The 21,235-nt window shown below is 61.0% G+C and overlaps 1 protein-coding gene across 1 annotated transcript in view; it reads right to left on the reverse strand.

Moving 5' to 3' along the window:
- Positions 1-672: 672 nt before the first annotated feature.
- The window catches only part of PAXIP1 (PAX interacting protein 1), a 33,834-nt gene continuing 13,271 nt past the window's right edge, over positions 673-21,235 (reverse strand). Inside the window, exons 6-21 of the mRNA XM_037131960.2 lie at positions 19,104-19,742; positions 14,594-15,140; positions 14,164-14,258; positions 12,620-12,715; positions 11,938-12,075; positions 11,500-11,621; positions 10,857-11,041; positions 9,964-10,007; positions 9,290-9,360; positions 7,653-7,755; positions 6,104-6,272; positions 4,937-5,037; positions 1,794-1,928; positions 1,621-1,696; positions 1,454-1,514; positions 673-1,097 (exon numbers count right to left, since the gene is read on the reverse strand). Of these exons, the coding sequence (XP_036987855.2) occupies positions 1,082-1,097; positions 1,454-1,514; positions 1,621-1,696; positions 1,794-1,928; positions 4,937-5,037; positions 6,104-6,272; positions 7,653-7,755; positions 9,290-9,360; positions 9,964-10,007; positions 10,857-11,041; positions 11,500-11,621; positions 11,938-12,075; positions 12,620-12,715; positions 14,164-14,258; positions 14,594-15,140; positions 19,104-19,742 (2,598 nt within the window). The 3' untranslated portion in view covers positions 673-1,081. The remainder of the gene's footprint in view (positions 1,098-1,453; positions 1,515-1,620; positions 1,697-1,793; positions 1,929-4,936; positions 5,038-6,103; positions 6,273-7,652; positions 7,756-9,289; positions 9,361-9,963; positions 10,008-10,856; positions 11,042-11,499; positions 11,622-11,937; positions 12,076-12,619; positions 12,716-14,163; positions 14,259-14,593; positions 15,141-19,103; positions 19,743-21,235) is intronic.

Here is a 21,235-nt window from a genome sequence, read left to right on the forward strand (position 1 = left end):
CCCAGAACGAGCCGAGTCCTCCCGGGGGCCTGTCCCCATGGACTCTCACCAAGCTGTTTCCGGAGCAGCGCTGGTGCCTGCTGGTGTGGCCCTCGGTTTGGTAATCATCTTGGTAATCATCTCTGGGGTCATGGCTGCCATCGGCCCTCTCCGTGCCTGGAATCTTGAGCTGTTGGTCCGAATAGACTGCTTTGTCCCCCCAGCCCCATGGAATCCCTGCTTTCATGAGCTGTCAGAACAAGTGATGCCACAGCCCCGTGAGGCACTGGCAGCTTCCCCACGGTTGTGCGAGCCCCACCCCAGTTCTCACACTCTGATGCCACTGCAGCCAGACTCCAAAAGTGACTTTGCTCTTTTTATATAGAGCACGGAGTCCGTCTCAAGTTCAAATGTATTTGAAGGAAAACAGATCACGAGGCGGGGCTATGTCTGTGTGGCTGTGAGTGAGCATGTCTGTGTGCACGTGTTTGAGTGCGTGCACGTGTTTGAGTGCGTGCATGTGGGTGTGAGTGTGTAAAGGGCCAGCACGATGAGCCTACCAGCCTCCCTGGTGGCTGGCCCGGGAAGACGTGGCCTCCCGCCAGGCCCCTCCGCCTGGGCGTTGAGTACCACCCTGCTGGAGGGCGTTGACCGCCAGAGGTCACTTCAGAAACAGTCGCCAGATCGCTCCACTCTAAGTTCAAAAGTACATTTATTTAAAATGTGGGCAGGATATCAGTATAAAAGGAAAGTGTATAAGGAATACAAAGAAAGTACAAAACATCTCAATCTTCAAATTCATAATTTAGAGAGAGCAAGTCTTATTTACACAGTCCACACCCATAGTCTGTGAAAACATTTAAACACCTGGCAAAGACATCATAAAACCTGATGTGGACTCTTAAAAGTCATTTAATACAAACATAATTCACGTTCCTCAGTAAAATCGCGCATCCCAAAAGATGCAGCACAGGTCCTTATGCGCGTCCCCCTGCTGTAAGCACTGTCCCTCCGGCAGCTGGAGAACGAAGGTGGGTGGGGCAGCGGCCCTCGGCGAAGCCTGCGCTGGGACGGGGCAGCTTCAGGCACCGCGGTGGTGACGTCAGTTGAACTTGTACGTGGGCTCGCTGAGGAAGACAACTTCCCAAGAAGGGGCAGGGCAGTGACAGCGTGGAAGGGACCCAACTCGGGGCCCTGAGCCCTGCCCTTCTCCCAACCCCTGGCCTGCGGCACCCCCACCTGCCCCCACACCCCCGGGCCCCAGATGACCCCCCCACAGACCACCGGGTCAGTGTTAAGCAATTCTCCCCACCCAGAGAGGAGCCCCACACACACATATGAGCAGGAGGAGAGGCCTGGAAAGGCGGAGTCCACGCTGGGTAGAGACAAGACACCACTGCGGGCCCCCAGGGCCTCTGGTCACGGGTCCCACCTGCCCGGGCAGCCCCTGAGCCCGGCCCTCGCCAAAGGATATGACTCGTAGTCCAGCGTCTGCGTGAGCACCCCCGTGAGGACAAACTCCGCGTTATGCACGTCTGGAAGCAGCAGGGGACGGAAGCCCCGTGAGCAGCGTGGTGAGCACATGCCCCCCGCCCCAGCCTCGCACCCCCCAAACCCCGGCCCCTGCTCCCGCATCGGTACCGATGCCCCGGGCGAAGTACTCGCGGCACAGGTGCAGGTCGTTCTCGCAGGAGATCAGCACGATCTCCGACAGGCTCTGTGGGGAGAAAGGTGCGAGTCGGCCCCTGCGCAGCGCTGCACAGCCCACGCAGCGCCACACAGCGACGGGGGACGGGTGCGCCCGCCAGGCCCACCTTGTTCTGCTTGTGCTCCAGCAGCTTCCGGAAGGACGGCGGCTTGGACAGCACCTTCCCCCCGGCACACTCCACGATGGCTTTCATCGTTGACAGGCTGGGGCAGATCCCGGGCGTGATGTAAAAGTACTTTGCCTAAAAGTAGAAATGGAGGCCCAACGTGGTCCGAGAGCTTTGACTTTCAGGGCCCGCCCCCACGGCCCGGTCCTGAACCGTCCAGGCTGCTCAGGCAGGTCCCCTCGGAGCCCCGGCAGGTCCCCTCGGAGCCCCGGCAGGTCCCGGCACACCAAGGCCGGCTGCCCTGCGCTCGCCCGCGGGGCCCGGAACGTCCAGCCCTGCCGCGCACAATGCTCTCTGTGACCAAGGCAAGAAGAACAAACGCTTGTCTCAATTTCCGTGTGCATCACAACCCCCACGATGTCCCGAGAAAGGAAGTGACAAGCTCCAGCACTCCGCCCTGTGTGCGTTCCACATCTTCCTGGGGCTCACAGCGAGCAGGAAACGACTGTGATGGTGAAGACTTACTTATTTTTCTGAAAATGACATTCCCAAACTTCGGGCCAAGATGGAGGTGTAAGTAAACACGCTTCACCTCCTCCCACAACGACGGAAAAATTTACAACTATACCTCAAAACCACACCCAGAACCGTCAGAAAATTCCGCTGAACACAACGCTGACAACCAAGGATTTAAAGAAGCCACATTCACCCAGACGGGCAGGAGGGGTGGAGACACGGTATCACACGGAGACGCAGTGGACGGATGGTCCCACATCCACATGTGGTGGCTGAAGATGGGGAGGGGCGCCTGGGGGGGGGGAGGGACCCCTCAGGAGGGAGGGAGCCCAGGCCAGACCTCCCGGCCAGGGTCTCTGCTCAGGGCCCCAGCACTGGGAAGATAAGTCCCCATAAGTTCTCACTGTAAAAACCTGTGGGGGTTGGGGCTGCAGAAGAAACAGCCCGATTTTCAGGAAACTCCGATTAAAGGGACTCAGCACCAGCACAACAGCCAGACGGCACCAGTCACGCAAGGGGAGAAAGTGAGGTGACTGAAAATGTCAAGTGCACTGTCCCCTCTCTGAGCCTTCCCCCCACACAGAGCAGTAAAGCGGGTTGCTCCGCCCCACACAACTTCTCAGATGCACCAAGACAGGGAGTCAAAGCAGCCCCACCAAATACACAGAAACACACCCAGGGAGGCTGCCAGAACAAGGAGACAAGGAAACATGGCCCAACTGAAAGAACAGAACCAAACCCCAGAATAACTAAACGAAACAGAGATAAGCAACCTATCAGATGCAGACTTCAAAGCACTGGCGATCAGGATGCTCAGAGAACTCACGGGGCACTGCAACCCCACAAAAACACCCAGGCTGAAACCGAGGTTGCATGAAGTGAAATAAAGACAAACCCACAGGGCGCCGACAGTGGAGGGGATGAAGCTGAGAATCAAAATCAGTGATTTAGAATGCAAGGAAGGAAAAAGCATTCAGTCAGAACAGCAGGAAGAAAAAAGTATTTAAAAAAATGAGGAGAGTATGAGTACCCTCTGGGACATCTCCAAACATACCAACATCGGAATCATAGGGCTGCCAGAAGGAGAAGACAAAGAGCAAAAAATTGAAAACTTATTTGAAAAAATAATGAAAGAGAACTTCCCTAATATGGTGAAGGAAATAGACATGTAAGTCCAGAGTCCCAAACAAATTGGACCCAAAGAGGACCACACCAAGACACATAATAATTAAAATGTCAAAAGTTAAAGAGAGGATGTTGAAAGCAGCAAGAGAAAAGCAGATAGTTACCTACAAAGGGGTTCCCACGAGACTGTCAGCTGATTTCTCAAAAGAGACCTTACAGGCAAGAAGGGGCTGGAAAGAAGTATTCCAAGTCATGAAAAGCAAGGGCAAAGCTTTCATTTAGAATGGAAGAGCAGATAAAGCGCTTCTCAGATAAGGTCAAGTTCAAGAATTAATCATCACTAAGCCCTTATTATATGAAATGTTAAAAGGACTCATCTAAAAAATACAAGATCAAAAACTATGATCAGTAAAATGACAACTAACTCACACCAATAATTCAATGCAAATAACAAACCAAGCAAACTACCAGAACAGGAACAGAATCACAGAAAAAGAGATCACATGGAGGATTATGGTCGGGGAGGAGGAGGGGGGAGAATGGGGGGAAAGGTGCAGGGAATAAAAAGCATAAATGGTAGGTACAAAATAGACAGGGGGAGGGTAAGAACAGCATAGGGGACCTGGCTGGTGTGGCTCAGTGGATGGAGCACCAGCCTGCGAACCAAGGGTCGTGGGTTCAATTCCCAGTCAGGGCACATGCTTCGGTTGTAGGCCAGGTCCCCAGTAGGGGCTACATGAGGAGGCAACCACACATTAATGTTTCTCTTCCTCGTTTTCTCCCTCCCCTTCCCTTCTCTCTAAAAATGAATAAATAAAACCTTTTAAAAAATAATAGTACAGGAAATAGAAAAGCCCAAGAACTCACATGTACATGAGCTACGGCAGGGGGATGCTGGTGGTGGGGGTGCACACGGAGGGGAATAAAGTGGGGAAAAAGAGATAACCGTAAAACATTTTTTAAATTTCTTTTTCTGTCACCATGCTCCTGAGGGCACTATAAAACACCACGTTGCTTTAAACCACCCACGGGAAAAACGCGAGCACCGGGAAAGACCCGCCGGTCTCAGGTAAGATGCACCGTGACCCGCCGCCGCCCGTCCCTCCGGGTCCCTCAGCGGCCTCTCAACAGACGCAAACACCAGACGCCCTTCACTGACTCACTCGGCCACCGTGACACAGACACGTCCAGACTGTCCTCAGGACCCTACTCAACACACACTCGGAAATCGGCAGTCAGGATCATCCCGGCACACGCTCGGTCACCGCGCACACACGACTCACTGCCGTCCCGGCCGCAGTGCAGCCTCGCCAACAACGGCAGGGAAGCACGGCACTGCCTCTCACCAGGCCGCCCCACCCACCAGCCCACACCAGGCCTCTCCCTAGTGGGTCCGTTTCTCCCGCTTGCTATCGACCCCCAGAGGGGGCCGCCCCGCAGGTAACCCTCCCCGGGTAGCAGCCTGCCGCCGTGCAGGCCGCCGGGGTCCCCGTCTCCGTTACCTTGAACAGCGGGGAGACGTGCGCCCTCTTCAAAGACTCCTCCAGGCTGAAGGAGAACAGCACCTCGGCCTCTGCGTCTCGGAGGAGGTAGCTCTGCTCGTCTGCAAGGGAAGGCGCAGCTCTCAGGGCAGGGCCCGGCCACTGTGGTGGCGCCACGGCGGCACCACACCCAGGGTGCTTCCTGTACAGGCCCCGACCCACAGGCCGACCCCTCCTCCCAGGTCCACGCTGGACCTGTGGGGACTCCAGGGGCAGCCCAGCCCAGCACTGCCCCTGCCCACACCCCCCCCCCGGGGGTGAGCCCTGCCCCGGAAGGACGGGCTCTGAGCTGCCAGCTCGTCCTGGGTGTCCAGGCCATGGCTACCAAGACCTCAGGGACCCTCGACTCCATTAGCTAATCATCCATGAGTGAAATGCTGCCTGTTCACCAAACGCACGGTCCTTCTAGGAACGTGAAAGCATGTGGCCTTTGTAAGGTCACTGTAGCAAAGTGTGAAGGTTCCTGAGAATTTTTAATCGACTGGTTTCCAGAGCTGTCAGAAGAACACTTAAATAAATAGCCAAGTTCAAGGTCGAGAGATGTCTTCATCATAGGAACACGTCCGTATCCATCCTTCGTGCGTGTGTGTATGTGTGTGTGTGAATGTGTACATACATGGCCACACAGCCTCCTGAAGGCTCCCCTCTGGGGGCACCCTTGTCAGACGCCCCGAACAGGGAAGGACCTAGACTCAGGACCAGCAAACTGGAGACAGCAGGGTGACAGGAACTCAGGACATGGGGGGACTCCCTGCCTGCCCGGACCCTGCCGCCTCCCACAGCTGTAACAGTGCTTTCAAAACGTGAACCCCCCCTCAGCTTGAAGGCCGGGGTGCTCGTCCCGGGTGAGAGCAAGCACACCCCGGGGGAACGCTGAAGTTTAATGGTGACTAGAGACTCAACTCAACCCAGTCACGGGGGCGGAAGGTGGGAGGAGCCAAGAATGTCTAAATACGGGAGAAATTTTAAAATGGGATTAAAAAGGGCCCAACACACAGAAGCGGGGACTTGCAGTGAGAGTTTCTGGGGTGAGCAGAGCCTGATGCCCTGCCGGGAGGGGCAGACCCTGGGGGGCAGTCACAAGGAGCAGAAATCCTGCCGGCCAGCACTAAGCACTGCTCCGCTCACCGATGAACTTCTGGCACCGGAAGCTCTCGTCCAGCCACTCGGGGGTCACGATGTGCTTCACCACCGAGACGGCCGTCAGGAACTTGACCGTGCGCGTGACCTTGCTGGCGATGAGGTGCGTGCACTTGGGCACAGACTCGGCGACGTCACCACCGAGGATGTAGAGCTTCTGGAGGGCGGAGGCAGAAGAGACTCAGGTGAGGGCTGCGCCGTGGGGCCCTCAGCCCCCGGGACACCGAGGAGCACGGTCCTCGGCCACAGGAGAGAAGAGCCGGTCACACCCACCGCACCCCTGCCGGGGCGAGGGGCGGGCAGAGTGTGCAGGGCCCGTGTCTGCGACCGGTCTCACAGAAATGCAGATCGGGCACGAACCCCCTCGGCCGCCAGCCGCACGGCTCCCTCGTGGTGACAGGGACGCGCCAGCATGGGAGGCTAAGACGGGGACTCCCGAGGCACGCCAAACCTCCCGTCTATCCTCTTACTTTCCTAAGACTTTGGTTCATTTATTTTTAAAGAGGGAGAGGGAGAAAGAGAGGGAGGGACACAGTGATCATTACCCCTACACAACCCCTAACCAGGGACCTGGCCCACAGCCCAGGCTGGTGCCCAACTGGGGCTCGAACCAGTGACCTTTCAGTTCACAGGCTGGTACTCAACCCACTGACCACACTGGCCAGGGCCGTCTGCTTTTAAAAATGACAGTATGAAAACTGACAAGACACAAACAGAAAAGATGGTCGCAGCTGGACTGAATTTTAAGGTTGAAAATCATGAAATTACACTAATTTATAGCATAGCATTTATAACTGTTTTTCTTAAAAGTGAAACGCACGCTCTCAGCTGTAAGTGGAACCTAATTAACAAACCAAACTGGCAAAGGGGAGCCAGAGACGCTGCAATGGACAACACTGACAGTGACCGGAGGGGGAGGGCAGTCCCGGGGGGAAAGGGGCAAAGACATAAATGAGCGTGAATGGGGGACCCTGGATGGAGCGGGGGGGGCGGAGGGGACAGAGAGGGAGGGAGGCGGGCGGGCAGGGCAGGGGGAAGTGGTGGTGGGGAAATGGAGACAACAAATTTGAAGATAAAGAGTAAAAACAAAAAGTGAGATGCATGAACACCCAACACAGGCCGAAGGACACTCTGGCCTGTCTCCACCCCCCACAAAACCTGGTCCAAACCAGAGTCCCACATCCCTGGTGCTGCTACTTCAAAAAGTACATATGAAATTCTGTAGAAACACACACACAGCTCCTGTGCGACCTCCCGGCCAAGGAGATTACCCTCAGGGGCCTACGGCCCCAAGCCGGGGACGTCTGTGCGGGAGGGACCCTTGCAGCCTCGCCCGCACCAACAGCAGTGGTCTGCTCACCAGCACCCCATGGCCACGGCCCAGGAGGTGGTATCAGGCTGTGGAAGAGCCCAGACCAGGCGGGGAGCTGCTGGCTCTGTCGCTGGGCCCGCTCCCGCTGTCAGCACCAGGACAAGCCCCAGGTGAGCACACAGACACGCCCGGGGCCCCCGCCGCAGCCCCCGCTGGGCCGGTCACCTTGAGGTACTGCTGCACTTGGACAGGCTCGAACCCCGTGAACAGCACCAAGGGCGTCAGTTCCGGCGCCAGCTTCTTCGTGGGCGGTGGTATGTCTTCAATCCTGGGGAATAAACAAGGAAAACATGGCGCTGTCACTTCACTTTAAAAGGTCTTTGAAGCCCTGGCTGGTGTGGCTCAGTGGACTGAGCGCAGGCCTGCAAACCAAAGGGTCACAGGTTCGATCCCCAGTCAGGGCACAGATCTGGATTCAAGGGCCAGGCCCCCAGCAGGGGGCTCGTGAGAAGTAACCACACATTGACGTTTCTCTTCCTTTCTCCCCCCTTTCCCTCTCTCTGAAATTAAATAGTCTTTTTCATCCCTAAAACTAGTTTTGGAATGGCAGTTTGTTTCCATGATTAAAAGTTGATGTTGTTTGTTGAAACAATGAAAGAAAATTTAAAAATGAGTGAAAGGTGTTTGAGGCCCCGGCACTTGGGGCTCTCAGCAGCGTGCCCGGCCTTGGACGGGGGCGGCTTCCCTGAGGGATGCACGGCCTGGTACTCGCCCTTCTTCCTGGCTCATGGGCACCCGCCAAGTGAGGACTGCCCAGCACCTGCAGGCAGGACCCCGACCCACGGTTCAGATTAGCAGTTAAAAATTGCTACTGGCTGGAGTGGCTCAGTGGACTGAGCACTGGCCTGAGAACCAAGGGGTCGCCAGTTCCATTCCCAGTCAGGGAACATGCCTGGGTTGAGGGCCAGGTACCCAGTAGGGGGCGCAAGAGAGGCAAGCGCACACTAATGTTTCTCTCCCTCTTTCTCCCTTCCCTTTCTCTGTCTAGAAATAAATAAGATCCTGTTTAAAATTTTTTAATGGGCTTTTTTTAAAAATTGGCTTTAAAGAGAAGGCAAACATGCTGGTTGGGCCCAGCCCGCTGCTGTCCCCGCCCGCTCCTCCCTGTGGCGACCTGGCCCCCTGACCCCGGCAGCACAAACTGGCTGTGACTCAGGCACACACGTGCAATCAAACCTCGGCCTTTCCATTTCCTTACACTTTCCACATCCATCTAAATCTTAGCTTATCTGTCACTGAGACAGCCTAGGTCAAAGAAACCTTAAGTCTATTCGTGGTGTTTTGGTGACACGTGTTAACCGCAATCCTGTACTTCCGGCTCTACTACAAAACTCAACCATCACAGGCTGTGTGGCTCCAGAGTTGGGGGGGGGGGCTGAGGGGCTGGGAGAGAAACGACCAAGGCACTGGGGACAGTGGAGACACAGCAGCTGGGCCGGCCCAAGAGCAGTCTAAGGGGGCAGCTTCCTGCACTCGGGGTGCAGCACGTGCTGCCCAGGCAGCCCTGCTGCCGGGGGCCCCGTCCCGGCCCCGCCCCAGGCCGGCACTTTCTGGGGTGCCCAGGGCTGGCGGCCACCACCCCCTGGTGAGGTGCTGCCTACAGAACAAGAGTCTAACGGGGTTTCTTCTTTTTCCTAAGAAGGAAAAAGAAAACCGTGGTTCACCACTTCAGTAAAGCAAGAGGCGTCACAGCGAGGCTGCGGAGAAGCAAGAAGGCCCTTCCAAACCAGACCCCCAGGACAGCGCCAGGGCGTCCCCACCGCCACCGGGCGAGCAGCCCGGAGGCGGGGGACAGCGCGTACCGGGCTCTCTTGGAGCAGGGCTGGATACTGGTCCCTTCGCTCTGCTTCGGCCTGGGGGACGGCCTCACACCCTGGAATGGAAACATCATTTACATCACCTCTTGACCGAGAGATCTGTGCCCAGTGAGCCCAGCACCCCTCACGCAGGACACGCCCCACTCACGACTGGTGACTGCCGCAGATGCAGTGTGGGCCCCGCTCACCAGGAGCAGCAGGCACCACGCCCAGAATCTTGGGGCCCCTGCCCACCCCCGCGGGCACAGCTTCCGGGAAGGCCTGACAGCCCTGCAGACGCGGAGCCTCGGGCTTGGCGAACGTCGGCAGGAAGGTTTCGACTTCTTACAAGCAAAGCACCCGCAACTCTCCTTCCCGTGATCGGGTTTAGTCCCCAGCCTGCACTGGCCGGTGGCGAGGACAGACAGGTGCAGCACCAAGGGCGCACCTCCTCCCGAGCCCACCGGCAGCCCCTGGCGGCACTCTCCGCGGCGCAGGGGGGCCGACGAGGCTGGCCGTCCAGGGAGCACCCAGAACCAGGCAGCGGCACGTGTTTGTGACAAGGCAGGGACACGGGGCTCCGGCTGACACACACTGCGAGTCCCCCACACGCAACAGCAGACACGCCCCCACATTTTTACGACACAGGGCCAACCTGGGCAGGCACCAGGGGGACCTACCATCAACAGTTCTGGGGACACTTTCAGTGGGACTCTCCAGGCATCTAGAAGAGAGAGACATCATTCTTACCAGGCACTGTTTACACCGAAGAGCCTTCTAGCTAGAAGAGCGGGTTTTCTGGGGCTCGTCACCCCAGACACGCAGGGGCCCCATGACAGCGTCGTGAGGACAAACGTGAGGACCATCACTGAGTTAAGAGAGAGCCTTCCCGTCCGGGGGCCCGAGGAGCGGGCTGTTCCCCAGGAGGCGTGTGCGTCCAGCCACGTGTCCTGTGCACGGCCACACTGAGGAGCAGGGCAGCAGAGGCAGGTCACCCGCTCTGGGGACAGGTCTGGCCACTGTGAGACGGCCAGGCACGGGCGGGGCTAACACCCAGGACCACGGGCACGGTGCCCACTCGGCGCCACGCCCAGACACGCCAGGGCTGCAGGCACAGGGCGGAGGGCGGCCAGAAGCAGAGGAGCGAGTGCACTCAGGGCTGATGACGCTGGGGACAGCGTGTCCCGGGCTCCTTCCCAAGGCAGCGTCCGGCAGTGGGGCTTGAACGGCCACTTTCCATAGGACGTCCCGCTCAGTGGACGCGCAAGTCAGGGCCTGTGGTGTGTGTGGGGGGCACGGGCCCTCCCACGGTCAGCGAGCACACACGGCCATCTGCGCAGCCCCCGTCACCCTGAGGGTGGAGGCGGCACAGCAAGGACAGGGGTCCGACGTCACCAGAGGGGACCGGGGCTGCTTCAGGGGCGGGGCCTCTCGGGGCTGCAGCGACTGCCGGAGACCCCCGAGGGCCCTGCCGTCTCCACGCCTGTGGGAAGGCCCGGCAGCAGGAAGCGGGGGAAGGCAGCAGGGGAGGGACGTCGGGGGGCTGCCGGCCACGGGGGGCAGCGCCACTCACCCAAGAGGTTCAGCACGAGGTGCGGGGTGGGGGCGAACGGGTCGGGCAGGTCGAAGGCCGAGTAGCGGCTGTGCTGGGTCTGCCGCAGCGCCTCGAAGTGCCCCAGCAGGATGTCCCCGAGCCACTGCGCGTTCACACATGGGATCCTCCACTCTTTGGCCTTTTCGTACTTCAAACCGGCCGGCCTTCCCAGTGGAGAGAGCACGGAGAGCATCAGCGGTCCTGCCGTCCACGTGCGTCTTCCCCTCCCCACTGAGCCAGTGAACACACATGAACACACGTGGACACACGTGAACACACGTAGACACATGCTCATATTGAAAATGGCAAGGACGCCTCCGCAAAGAGGAGGGGGAGCCCTGGCGGAGGGCAGGTGTCACGCCACAGGCTCAGGCCAGGTCATGCAATGTCACCTCCTGGTCCCACCTCCTTCCCGTGGCCCAGTGACAGTGATGTGCGTGTCACTCCTTCCCCAACCCCCTTGCCGTGCTTCATGCACACGGGTGAACGCCGTCACGCATGTCACTGCCGTCCTGCTAACAGACTGCCTCTCAGCGATGCCTGCCACCCGCCAGCAGCAGCAGACGTGCTGGCGGCCCAGCACCGCCCAGCCCGAGGGAAGGCGCCTCGCGGCCACACTTACTCCCTGCAGATGAGGACCGTGTTGCTGCGGCACAGGTAGCCCGTGTACTTGGCCCCTGCCAGGTAGGCCATCAGCTTCAGGTCGTCCCTGTCGCCATCGACAAACCCGGTCACAGAGATGATCTGGGAGGAAGAGCGGCCGCGGTGAAGCCCGGCTCGCCCAGGATTCGTGCCCCCACCGGCTGCACCCTGGGGACGTGTGCACACACGTTCACTCTCTGTGCACGAGGGAGGACACGGGCGTGTGGGCGTTGGTCGGCCCTCCGCTCGCGGTCCTGGCCCACCCACCACGAAGCGGGCGAAGGGCACACAGCGGCGGCCACGCCTGGGGCAGGCCCCCATCCCTCTCAGACCCTCCGATGGCGTCAGAGACGCCGATGCGCCGGGCACACCGCCCCGCCAGGCAGGCCCGCGTGGCGACGACAGACGCTGGCCTTACGTGCTGGGCACACGGCCGGCCCCCAGGGGGGAAGGCCACCGGGAAGTGCAGGGCCCGGTGCGGGGGCAGCAGCTGCTTCTTCTTGAGGACGGAGTTGAGCCAGTGTGCGGTCACACAGCGCTTCCGCTCCCTGAGGGCCTGCGGACACACAACAGGGCTGGTCTGGGCACACGGCCATGGAAGGTGGCCAGGCTGCAGCCCCACGGCAGGGGGGAAGGAAGCGCTCCATTCACTCAGGGGGTGACGCTGGCGGGGCCTGTGGAGCAGGAGCCAGAGCCTGCCCCGAGGACACAAGCCAGACACCTCCCCGCAACCTGCAAAAGGACGGCCCAGGAGGACCTGACGAACACACACAGTGTACCCAGGTGCCCAGCACCCCCAGGACCCCACGTGGGGGCGACCAGCATGGCAGTTGGGGGTCCACTCCTCCAGAGGCCCTTGGGGGCACCTTTCATGTGCAGGACAACATGGGCGGGGACCCAAGTCAGTACATCCGGTGGGGAAGAGGAGGACAAGTGGGGACAGCGTGTGCCTGTTGGGCTTTGTGGACAGAGCACCCCCAAAATCTGCCTTTCTCCTGCTGCGGCCCAGTCACCACCCCGCCCACAGCCCCTGCACATCGCCCTCTGGGGCGCATTGCCCTCTGGGGTGCACCGTCCCCAACCAGGGTGGCACGACTCACCTGCGCGAATGCCCCACTGACTTGGCTCTCGCAGAGCAGGTGCGTGCAGCGGCTGGAGAAGGCAGGGTCCACGGTGCCGCCGTGCGCCTGGATGATCTGCGTGCGGCACAGGCAGGCAGTCAGCGGCGACCCTCGGGCCGGCTCGGCAGTCACCCCGCAGCGCACGGCCTCCCACAGAGCCCGCCCTGCCTCTACACAGCTGGCCCCCCCAAGCGGAAAGACAAGCAGGAAGTGTCTCTGTGCACGCTCCCCCCCCCCCGCCCTGTCAGTGGACAGCAGCGTCCAGAGGGAGGGTGGGGCAGATGGGCCACCGCTCACTGAACGGACATCTTGGTCCGGCAGTCAGGACACACCAGACGGGCGGTCTCTGCGCGTGGGGCTGTCCCTCGCACCCTGGGGTCAGCGGCCCCGGGCCCCCCACTGGGTGGGCGCCAACAGCCTTCCCCAACTGGGACGACTGGAGATGCCCCCAGACACAGCCAGCAGCCCTGGGGGGCAGAACTGCCCGTTAACGGCCATTATTCTATAGGGGGGACAGCAAATCAGAGTGTTAGTGGGCACCAGGAGTGTGTGTAAAACTAGACCCAGCTTGGGAGTGAGGGGCCACCCTGTCCCCCACTCTGGTGGGCACAAGGCGCCAAGCGTCTGCTGGAAACTGAAACGCTGTGCACTAACCAAGGCCCTCACCGATACTGGAGAGGCCGGCCACCCACAAACCAGCTCTGCTCCAATGGCCGCTTCTGAAACTCCTAGGTTTTGTCACAGCAACTCCCACAGAGGGACAAGGTGTGTGACAAAAATGCCCATTCCTGGCCCCCGGGACACGCACAAGGACAGTGACCCACGGCTGCCTCCCGTCTGCCACTGGGGCTGCTTCCCTGCCTGCCCCCGTTTTCTGTCCTGCTGCTCCGCCCGTCGTCCCCAGGCCCTACCACCTGCCTGGGGCACCGCAGGGGCCCACCTGCCACCACGAAGCCCACAGGGAGGCAGCCGCCCAAAGCCCACTCCCACTCATTCCAAAGCTTTCTGACTCCACTCTGATCTGTGGTGTTGCAAGAGTGGCATTTACAAAATCTTTTATTCAAAGGCCACCAAGCGAATCGAGGAACCCACAGGCTGCAGGCCGCACTGAGCCCACAGACGCACGGTCCCCACAGGGCCACACTGGCATCAGGGCCCTCGAGCACTCGCCTCTGCAGGGACAGAAGCGACTAAACACTCAGAGGTCAGAGGTCCTCGTTCTGTGCCACCAAGGCCCTGACCTCACTCCCACACCCTGCTGCACACAGGCAATCTGTGCCCCTCAGGGTGCCACGGTCAAAGGAGCCCTGCCGATGATCAAGCCCCACCTAATTCTGCATAGCCGAGCAGACGGAAGCCCAGGGAAGTCACTGGCCAAGGCCATAGAAGAGGTTGACGACCAAGCCCAGCGTACACTCAGAACACTGCCTGGGTGTCTCAGTGAGGCAGCCGAGGGGCTGCCCTCCGGTGGGCACCCGGGATGGGGAGGAGTCCCAACCAAACCCTCGGATGCACAGCCTCACCCTTTTCCAGGTGGCCAGCAGCTGCTTGTCAGACATCTGCTCCGGGTAATCCGCGATGGCAAACACACAGCCCAGCAGGAAGCCCTCCTCCGGGACTGGAATCGCACAGGAAAGGAGATTGAAGCCCACGAATATCCATGCACAGAACCCGAAACCCTCCTGCCAGATCACTGGGAGCTCGGGCAGCAGGCCACGTGGTGCCGCCCAGCACACAGGCCACCGCTGCACAGGAGCTGGCTCGGCCGCAGAGATGGTCTGGCGGCCCAGGCACCTGAGACAGCACCGGCTCCACCCTCACAGCCCCGTTCTCGCAGAGCCCCATTCTGCACTGGTTCCTTTGACGTGAGTCCTCACCACCCTCAAACTCGCTCCGGGCATTTAAGTAAGAGCAGGCTTTCGAGAAGAAGGAAGGAGAAAACCCACTACTAACTCTCCACTGCTGGGTCGTGTCCAAACAGCTGCTGCGGGGGCAGCGGGGGCTGCGGCAGGGGGGGCGGGTGCGGGGCCTGGTGCTGCAGCCCCTGCGGAGTCTGGCTCAGGTGCTGGGCCGAGTGGGTCTGCAGCTGCTGCTGCTGCTGCTGCTGCTGCTGCTGCTGCTGGTGCAGGCGCTGCAGCTGCTGCTGCTGTAATTGGGCCAGCTGTTGCTGCTGCAGCTGGTGCAACTGCTGCTGCAGGGCCTGCTGCTGCTGCAGGGGCTGAAGGTGCTGGGGGCGTGGCTGTGGGAAGGGGTGCGGCTGTGCCTGTGGGAACGGGTGCGGCGGTGGCGGCTGCGGGAACGGGTGAGGCGGCGGCGGGATCTGCATGACCTGCGGTGGCAGGTGCATGACAGGGTGCTGCGGTGTCTGTGGCGACGGATGCGGCTCCGGCGGCCCCTTCGCTGAGCTGAACAACAGCGTGCCGGCACCTGCGTGGCCCTGCTGGCTGTGGTTCGCCTGCTGCTCTAAGCCTTTCGTAGGTGCCGAGAGGGACTGCAGGATCTACGCCAAAAACAAGACGAAGTCACCGCAGTCCCCGGCACACACACAGTAACCAGGAGGACAGGAGTGCATCGCACAGGCCTGCCACACTCCACAGCCCACCCGTCCTCCCCTGAATGCGCTGAACCAGCCTCGCCAGCGTCGACGAGCAAATACAGGTAGACGCACCAGAAGGAAGTCGCACCGGAGCCCCCGCTGCTAGCACGGGGTCAGGCGAGGGGAGTGGGCCGTGGAGCCGGAGCTCACGGGCAAGGCGCCCCAGGTGGCCGTGGCCTCGGCAGAGCACAGCCCACGGTGCTCCACCCCACGCCACTCCCGGGCCACGTGGGCACAGCACATCACCCTCCCGCACAGACCCTCCCTTGCCAAGCGATGCCCAACAGCTGTGACAGAGAAAGGGGTCCCAGACAGCGCAACATGAAGAGCCCCACTCAGCAGCAGCGAAAGGGGCCTGCACCAACGGTCAGCCCCCCATCTGCGGCCGCCCGGCCCGAGCGCTGGCCCTGAGGGACGGAACGGGCCCCAGCAGCAGGCTGGTCCGACGGTGAGCATCCCCCCACAAAGGTCCTCAGTCCTCCTCCCGGCGCCTCGGAGCCTTCAGAGGGGCAAGTGCTTCTTCAGACCAGAAAGAGGCCCACAGGCCAGCCGTTTCCGCCCGGGGCCTCCCTGCCTCGCGGCAAGAGGAGCCAGCCGAGTGCTGATGGCAGGTGACTGTCACCCTACCAGGTGCTGAGTAGAACACGAGTGGCATGTCACACAACGGGCTGCCCCAACGTGCCCAGATGACAGGAATCGGAAGGCAACCTCTCGTGGCCAGTGGCAGCCAGGAGCGAACAGCTTACACAAGCTCCATCACTGCTACTCGGCCTTTGGAATAAAACTCCAGAAATTCCATTTTAACGTAAACCGCAGCTGTACAAAAGTATCAAGTATGTTACCCCCTATCCTCCACTTAAGTTGACGCCAAACCGTGAAGGCCATTAATCTGCAAAGGCGGTGGCTCTGGAGCCGAAGACGCAGCCCCCAGCACGGAGCTGGAGGCAGACCCCAGGGCGGAGCGGGTGCAGGCCGAGCCCCACCTCCAAGGAGGCTTCACGGACAGGGCCTCTCCCTGGAAGCACTCTCTGTGCTTCCTGATCGGGCACATGGCCCAGGGACAGCAGGGTGGCTGGTTCCCCTCCCCGTGCAGGCACAGTGCACGCACAGTGCAGGCAGCACTGACGCTGCCACAGCCCCGTCCCCACAGGCGACGGCGTCCCTCGGGTGGGAGGGCCTGGCCTGCGTCTCCTGGGGGCGCCTCCCGAGAGGGAGTCTGTCACTGTACAGCTCTCGGTGTTGCCACCCTCGGAAGCCACGGCACTCGGCAGGGAGCAGTGAGGGAAGAAAGGCCGTCGGGCACAACCGCGGGGCCCAGCTCGGGGGCTGCCACCCACTGGAGCCTGCGCACCAGCCCCGGCCGCACAGGGCTCTCCACACGAAGCTCGCCGTAGGGGCGCCAGTGGCCAGCCCCTCTCAGCTGACTGCCCAGAGCGGAGGGCCTACCTGGGCTGGCCAAAGAAGAGGTGGCCGCGACCTGGTGCGCCAAGGAGGCCAGCGAGAGCACAGACAGCCGGCCATGACAGGACCCGGCCTGAAGCCGAGGGCCAGCACTGGGCTGGACCTGAGAACACCTCCGTCCTCACAGGGCTCCCAGCCTCCGTCCGCCTCTGACGCAGGCCTGTCGGTGCCGAGGAACTGAGGGAGAGGGACACTCTCCACTGCCCGGTGCCGTGACCGGCCACGTTGGACACAGGGACTCCCATGTCCGTCGGGCAGGAATCTCCCCTCCTAACTGCCAGTCTCCACGTAAGTCACTCAACAGTGGCTGCTGCAGTGTAGAAAGCATGGGATCCATACCACAGGGCTCCCGACCATTGAAAGTCTGCAATTTGAAGAGGATTTTGAGGGTTTGCTATGTTCCCCCAAGTCCCTGATCCAATCTTACACTGAGTGTGTCTTGTTTCTGAAATGTCAGCAGCAGGGCGTCCTCGTGTTCTTACGTCGCTGAGAGCACGCAGATGCTCTGTGCAGGAGGCCTCACAGACCACACCCCGGAGGCAGGGCCGGGCGCGCCCCCCAGGGTCCCCTGGGGCAGCCACCTCTGCCCAAGTCCTGCCCGTGGGGAGAGACGCCCACGCTCCCTGGGGGAGTCACTTCAGTTCAAGCCACATAACCTCTACATCCACATGTGGATCGAAGAAACTGGAGATTCAACCAAGAATCACTGTGTTTGGAAAAAACACTCTATTCTGTTCTGCACAGACGACTTCTGTTGGGAGCCCCCCACCAAGGGGAGCAAGAGGAGGAGGAAGAGGAAGACGAAGACGAAGAAGAGGGTGCTAGGGGCTGGGGCACGGTCCTCCCATGGCTGTCCCAGCCCTGAGACCCCTCGGGCACACCCCACCCAAGTCCCCTGGCCGCCTTCCAGCCTGCAGGGACACGGCCCCCTGCACCCCGATGGTGCTCCCACTGCCCTGAGGGCCCAGCCCCCGGGCTGTTCTCTGCTCCCAGAAGGCCCCACGGTGCCGGGACTCCACTCTGTGGCTCTCTGCCACCTCCCTTCCTGACCGGGCACCCAGGGCCCCACGTGCAGAGCAGGGTGCTGCGTCTCCACCACTGTGAGCACCGACGCCCCCGGGACAAGGGGCCTTGCTCCTGGTCCGCTCAAGCCACTCCCCTCGCCTGCTGTTGCCTCCCCTGGTGCCCGGCCTAAAGCGGCCTCCCTGCCCCACCCCCACTGCTGAGGCTCACAGTGGACTGAGCACCAGCCCGCACCCCAAAGGGCCCCACCACAGGTTTGCTCCCCGGTCCAGGTGCACAGAGCGGCAACCGGCCACTGTTTCTCTCTCACGTCCGCGTTCCTCTCGCTCTCTTTCCCTCCCTTCCCCTCTCCCTGAGAAAGTAAACTATTGTTTAAAACCTGCCTCCTTCCCCTGCTGTCTCCTGACCCCCACTGCTGTCTCCTGACCCCCAGCACACCAAAGCCCTTGGTTCAGAGCTGAGTGCCGTCTGTCCGTCCCTGCCCCTGAGCGGGAGCAGGGACCCGTGGACCTGCTGTCTGTCTCCAGCACCCACAGAACTGCAGGCAGCCCCCCCCGCCCCTCCTTTCTATGCCACAGACAAACCCACTTGAGGACACTGCAGCCACTCCACACCAGCGGGCTCCCACCACAGAACTGCCAGTGGGGGGAGGCGCCCCAGGGACGGATGAGTCTGCGGTGTCAGTCACCCACGTGAGGTCCGTCATGAGAAAGGAGAGAGGACAGAGTTCACTCCTTTTGCCACCAAGCAAGAGGGGAGCTCCCAGGAGAGCAGGCTGCCACGGACCCAGGCCTTCCTGGGCAGGCCTACCTGCTGGCAAGGACAAGGGCCTACCTGTCCGCGGGGTGCGCCGTCCCCTCCAGGTAGACCCTTCCCTCCTTCATGACAAAATGCAGGCGCACTCACACGGACACACGTGCAGGAGTCTCACGCCCTCCCACAGTGAGCACTGCGAGCGGGCAAACTGTCCAAAGGGAGAAAACAGCGGAAGGCAGGCTGCAAGGCCCGACTAAAATCCCGCAATCGAGTTTTCACTTCTAAAGAGCGACTTACAGTGAGTCAGACAGAGAAAGACGTGGGGCAGCTAGAGAACAAGGTGGACAGACAGAAACAGACGCATGGACAGGGAGCAGGCGGAGGGCTGCAGAGCACGATGGGGCTGGGCAGGGCCGCAGCTGCGACCCAGACGCCAAGGCTGCAGCCACAGCGCAGGCAGGGGTGTGGGCCCCGCCCAGGGCACCCCGACAGTGATGCCGCGGCAAGTGTGTGAGAGGCCGGCAGGGCGCCTGGCTGTCTGCACGGGGGCTGCCCTCCCGAGGCCCCCGGACAACACCGGCTGCTGTCCCAGGAGCAGCACGCGGGTGGGAGGTGAACCGGACTCACGTGCGCCACGTCGGCCGGCCGGCCCATCTGCGGGACGTCCGCGCTGTTGGTGATGTTCCGCAGGGTCCGCACGGCGGGGCTCCAGGCGGCCGCCACGTCCGGCCTCTCGGAGCTCTGCAGGCTGGGCCCGGAGGCCAGGAGGCCCCCTCGGCCGTCGGGAGGCAAGATGCCCCCGGGGACGGGCGGCACGTTGGCACACAGGTTGATGAGGCCCGGCTCCTTGCCCGACGGCAGCCGGCGCTTGGCCGCCGCCACCTGCGGGACTTCCGCCGGCGTCCAGTTCAGGTTCCTCTCCTGCTTCTCCGGGGACGAGTCCGAGGAATCATCGAACATCAGCTCCCCCTTCGGTTTCACGGCACCCACCTTGGGGGAGAACTGCGGGTCCCCCGACGGGGACCCTTCCCGAGAACTGGCGGGGCTTGACTTGTCATCCGTACTGCCCTCATTCGGGGAGTCACGATCCTCGTTCTCTACCTCCTCCTCCTCCTCCTCTTCCTCCTCCTCCTCCTCCTCATAGAGAATCAGCCTCGGGTGGTAGAACGCCTCATCCTTCCGGGTCTTCTCTGCCACGCAGTCCAGCACCCAGTCGGGGGTGACGACCCTGACACCGGGCCTCTTCAGTGCGCAGGTGTACTTCTCCTAGACAGAGCACACGCGTGTTAGCGACCGGCCTCCACACACCGCCACCGCCACCACAGCGCTCACTCCGCTCTGCAACCAGGAACATGCCCCAAAGTGTGGCTCGGGGACCACTGGACAGTCTCATGCCCACGACAGGCATCTCCTTGAAACACGTTCAGAATTAACTTTTATAAGCGATGTTTCAGGTACAAGAGCAGCACTGTGAGCCCCACGAAACGCCCTCTTTTGAAGGGCACGAGTCCCCGAGTTCTCAGTGGGAGCACGCTGCCGGGAGCAGGGCGTCCACAGGACGTCAGGGGCTTCCTGGCAAGGGGAGGAATGGGTAGAGGGACACAGAGAGCTCTCTGACCGCTGAGGGCCCATGATGGGCATCACAGGACAAAGGAGGGGTGGACTTTAGGCTGCTAACAGCAGACAAACGTCGACCCCAAATGCCTAGAGAGCAGCTCCAGGGCCAGCTGGCTACAGGGCGCAGAACGGCTTCCTCTCAGCTGAGACCCAACGCGGACACGAGGCCAGCCCCTACTCTTCCCTCGAAGCATGCTGCTCCTCGCTCCAATTTTATGCAAAATATAAGTTTTCACTTAAACGGAACTTCAGGCTCACACGCTGACTTTCAGAGGAGGCATTTCTCTGGGACTGTGGGGCTCACTGCGCCCCCACCACACTTGCTGGCTCTGCCTGTACCTTCATGTCAGGACAGCAGCGCGGCCAGCGCAGCATTCGGGGCCCCCTTAGCCTCCAACTCTAACAGGGCCCCCCAGCAGGCGGCCACCTGCCAGCCACCCCACCCAGTTCTCCCTGGAGTCATGGCGATCAGACACAGCACCCACGACAAGGCTCCTGGGAGTGGCGGCAGTGAGAACAGCCAGAGGACCAGCGGCTACCTGGAGAGGCCGCTGGCCAGAGCCTTTCCACTCTGCACAGTGCACCTGACTTGCGGTCCTGCGTTGTCACTCATGGGGGACAGGTGTGCCTTCCAGAGCCTCGGGCCTCGGCCTCGGGGAACCCGGAGGGCACGGAGTTCTGGGCCTCGAGGAACCCAGAGGGCATGGAAACTCCACCCTGCCAGCACCAGGCAGTGGCTACGGCACAGGCCGCTGGGACCATCTGCATGTGTCTCTAACAACTGTGGTGGGGGGCAAGAGGCGGGGGGCTTGTCCTGCTGACCTGGGGGTCCTCCACCGGGGAGCAAGCCCTGGGGCCCCCCCTGGGTGTAGGGATATGGGGTGGTGCTGATCAAGGGAAGCACGTTTTTACAGATTCTGGGAGACTAAGAAGGAAATCACCTGAAAAGTCACTAAACACACGCTTACAGTTATGCTCAGGCCTTTCAAAAAGCTGTGAAGAGGACTGCAACTACGTATCTTCACAAGTGAAAATGAACTTGTTTTACTGGGTTTGAAAGGAAACTCCAGAGTCAAAAAACTTTCCTCTTTTCGCCCTAAAACCAACCCCGATTTCTGTGAGTGCAGAAGTGACACCCGGCT

The sequence above is a fragment of the Artibeus jamaicensis genome, unplaced genomic scaffold (assembly GCF_021234435.1).
Source record: "Artibeus jamaicensis isolate MK-2021 breed Jamaican fruit bat unplaced genomic scaffold, CSHL_Jam_final contig_718, whole genome shotgun sequence".
Classification (NCBI taxonomy): Eukaryota; Metazoa; Chordata; class Mammalia; order Chiroptera; family Phyllostomidae; genus Artibeus; species Artibeus jamaicensis.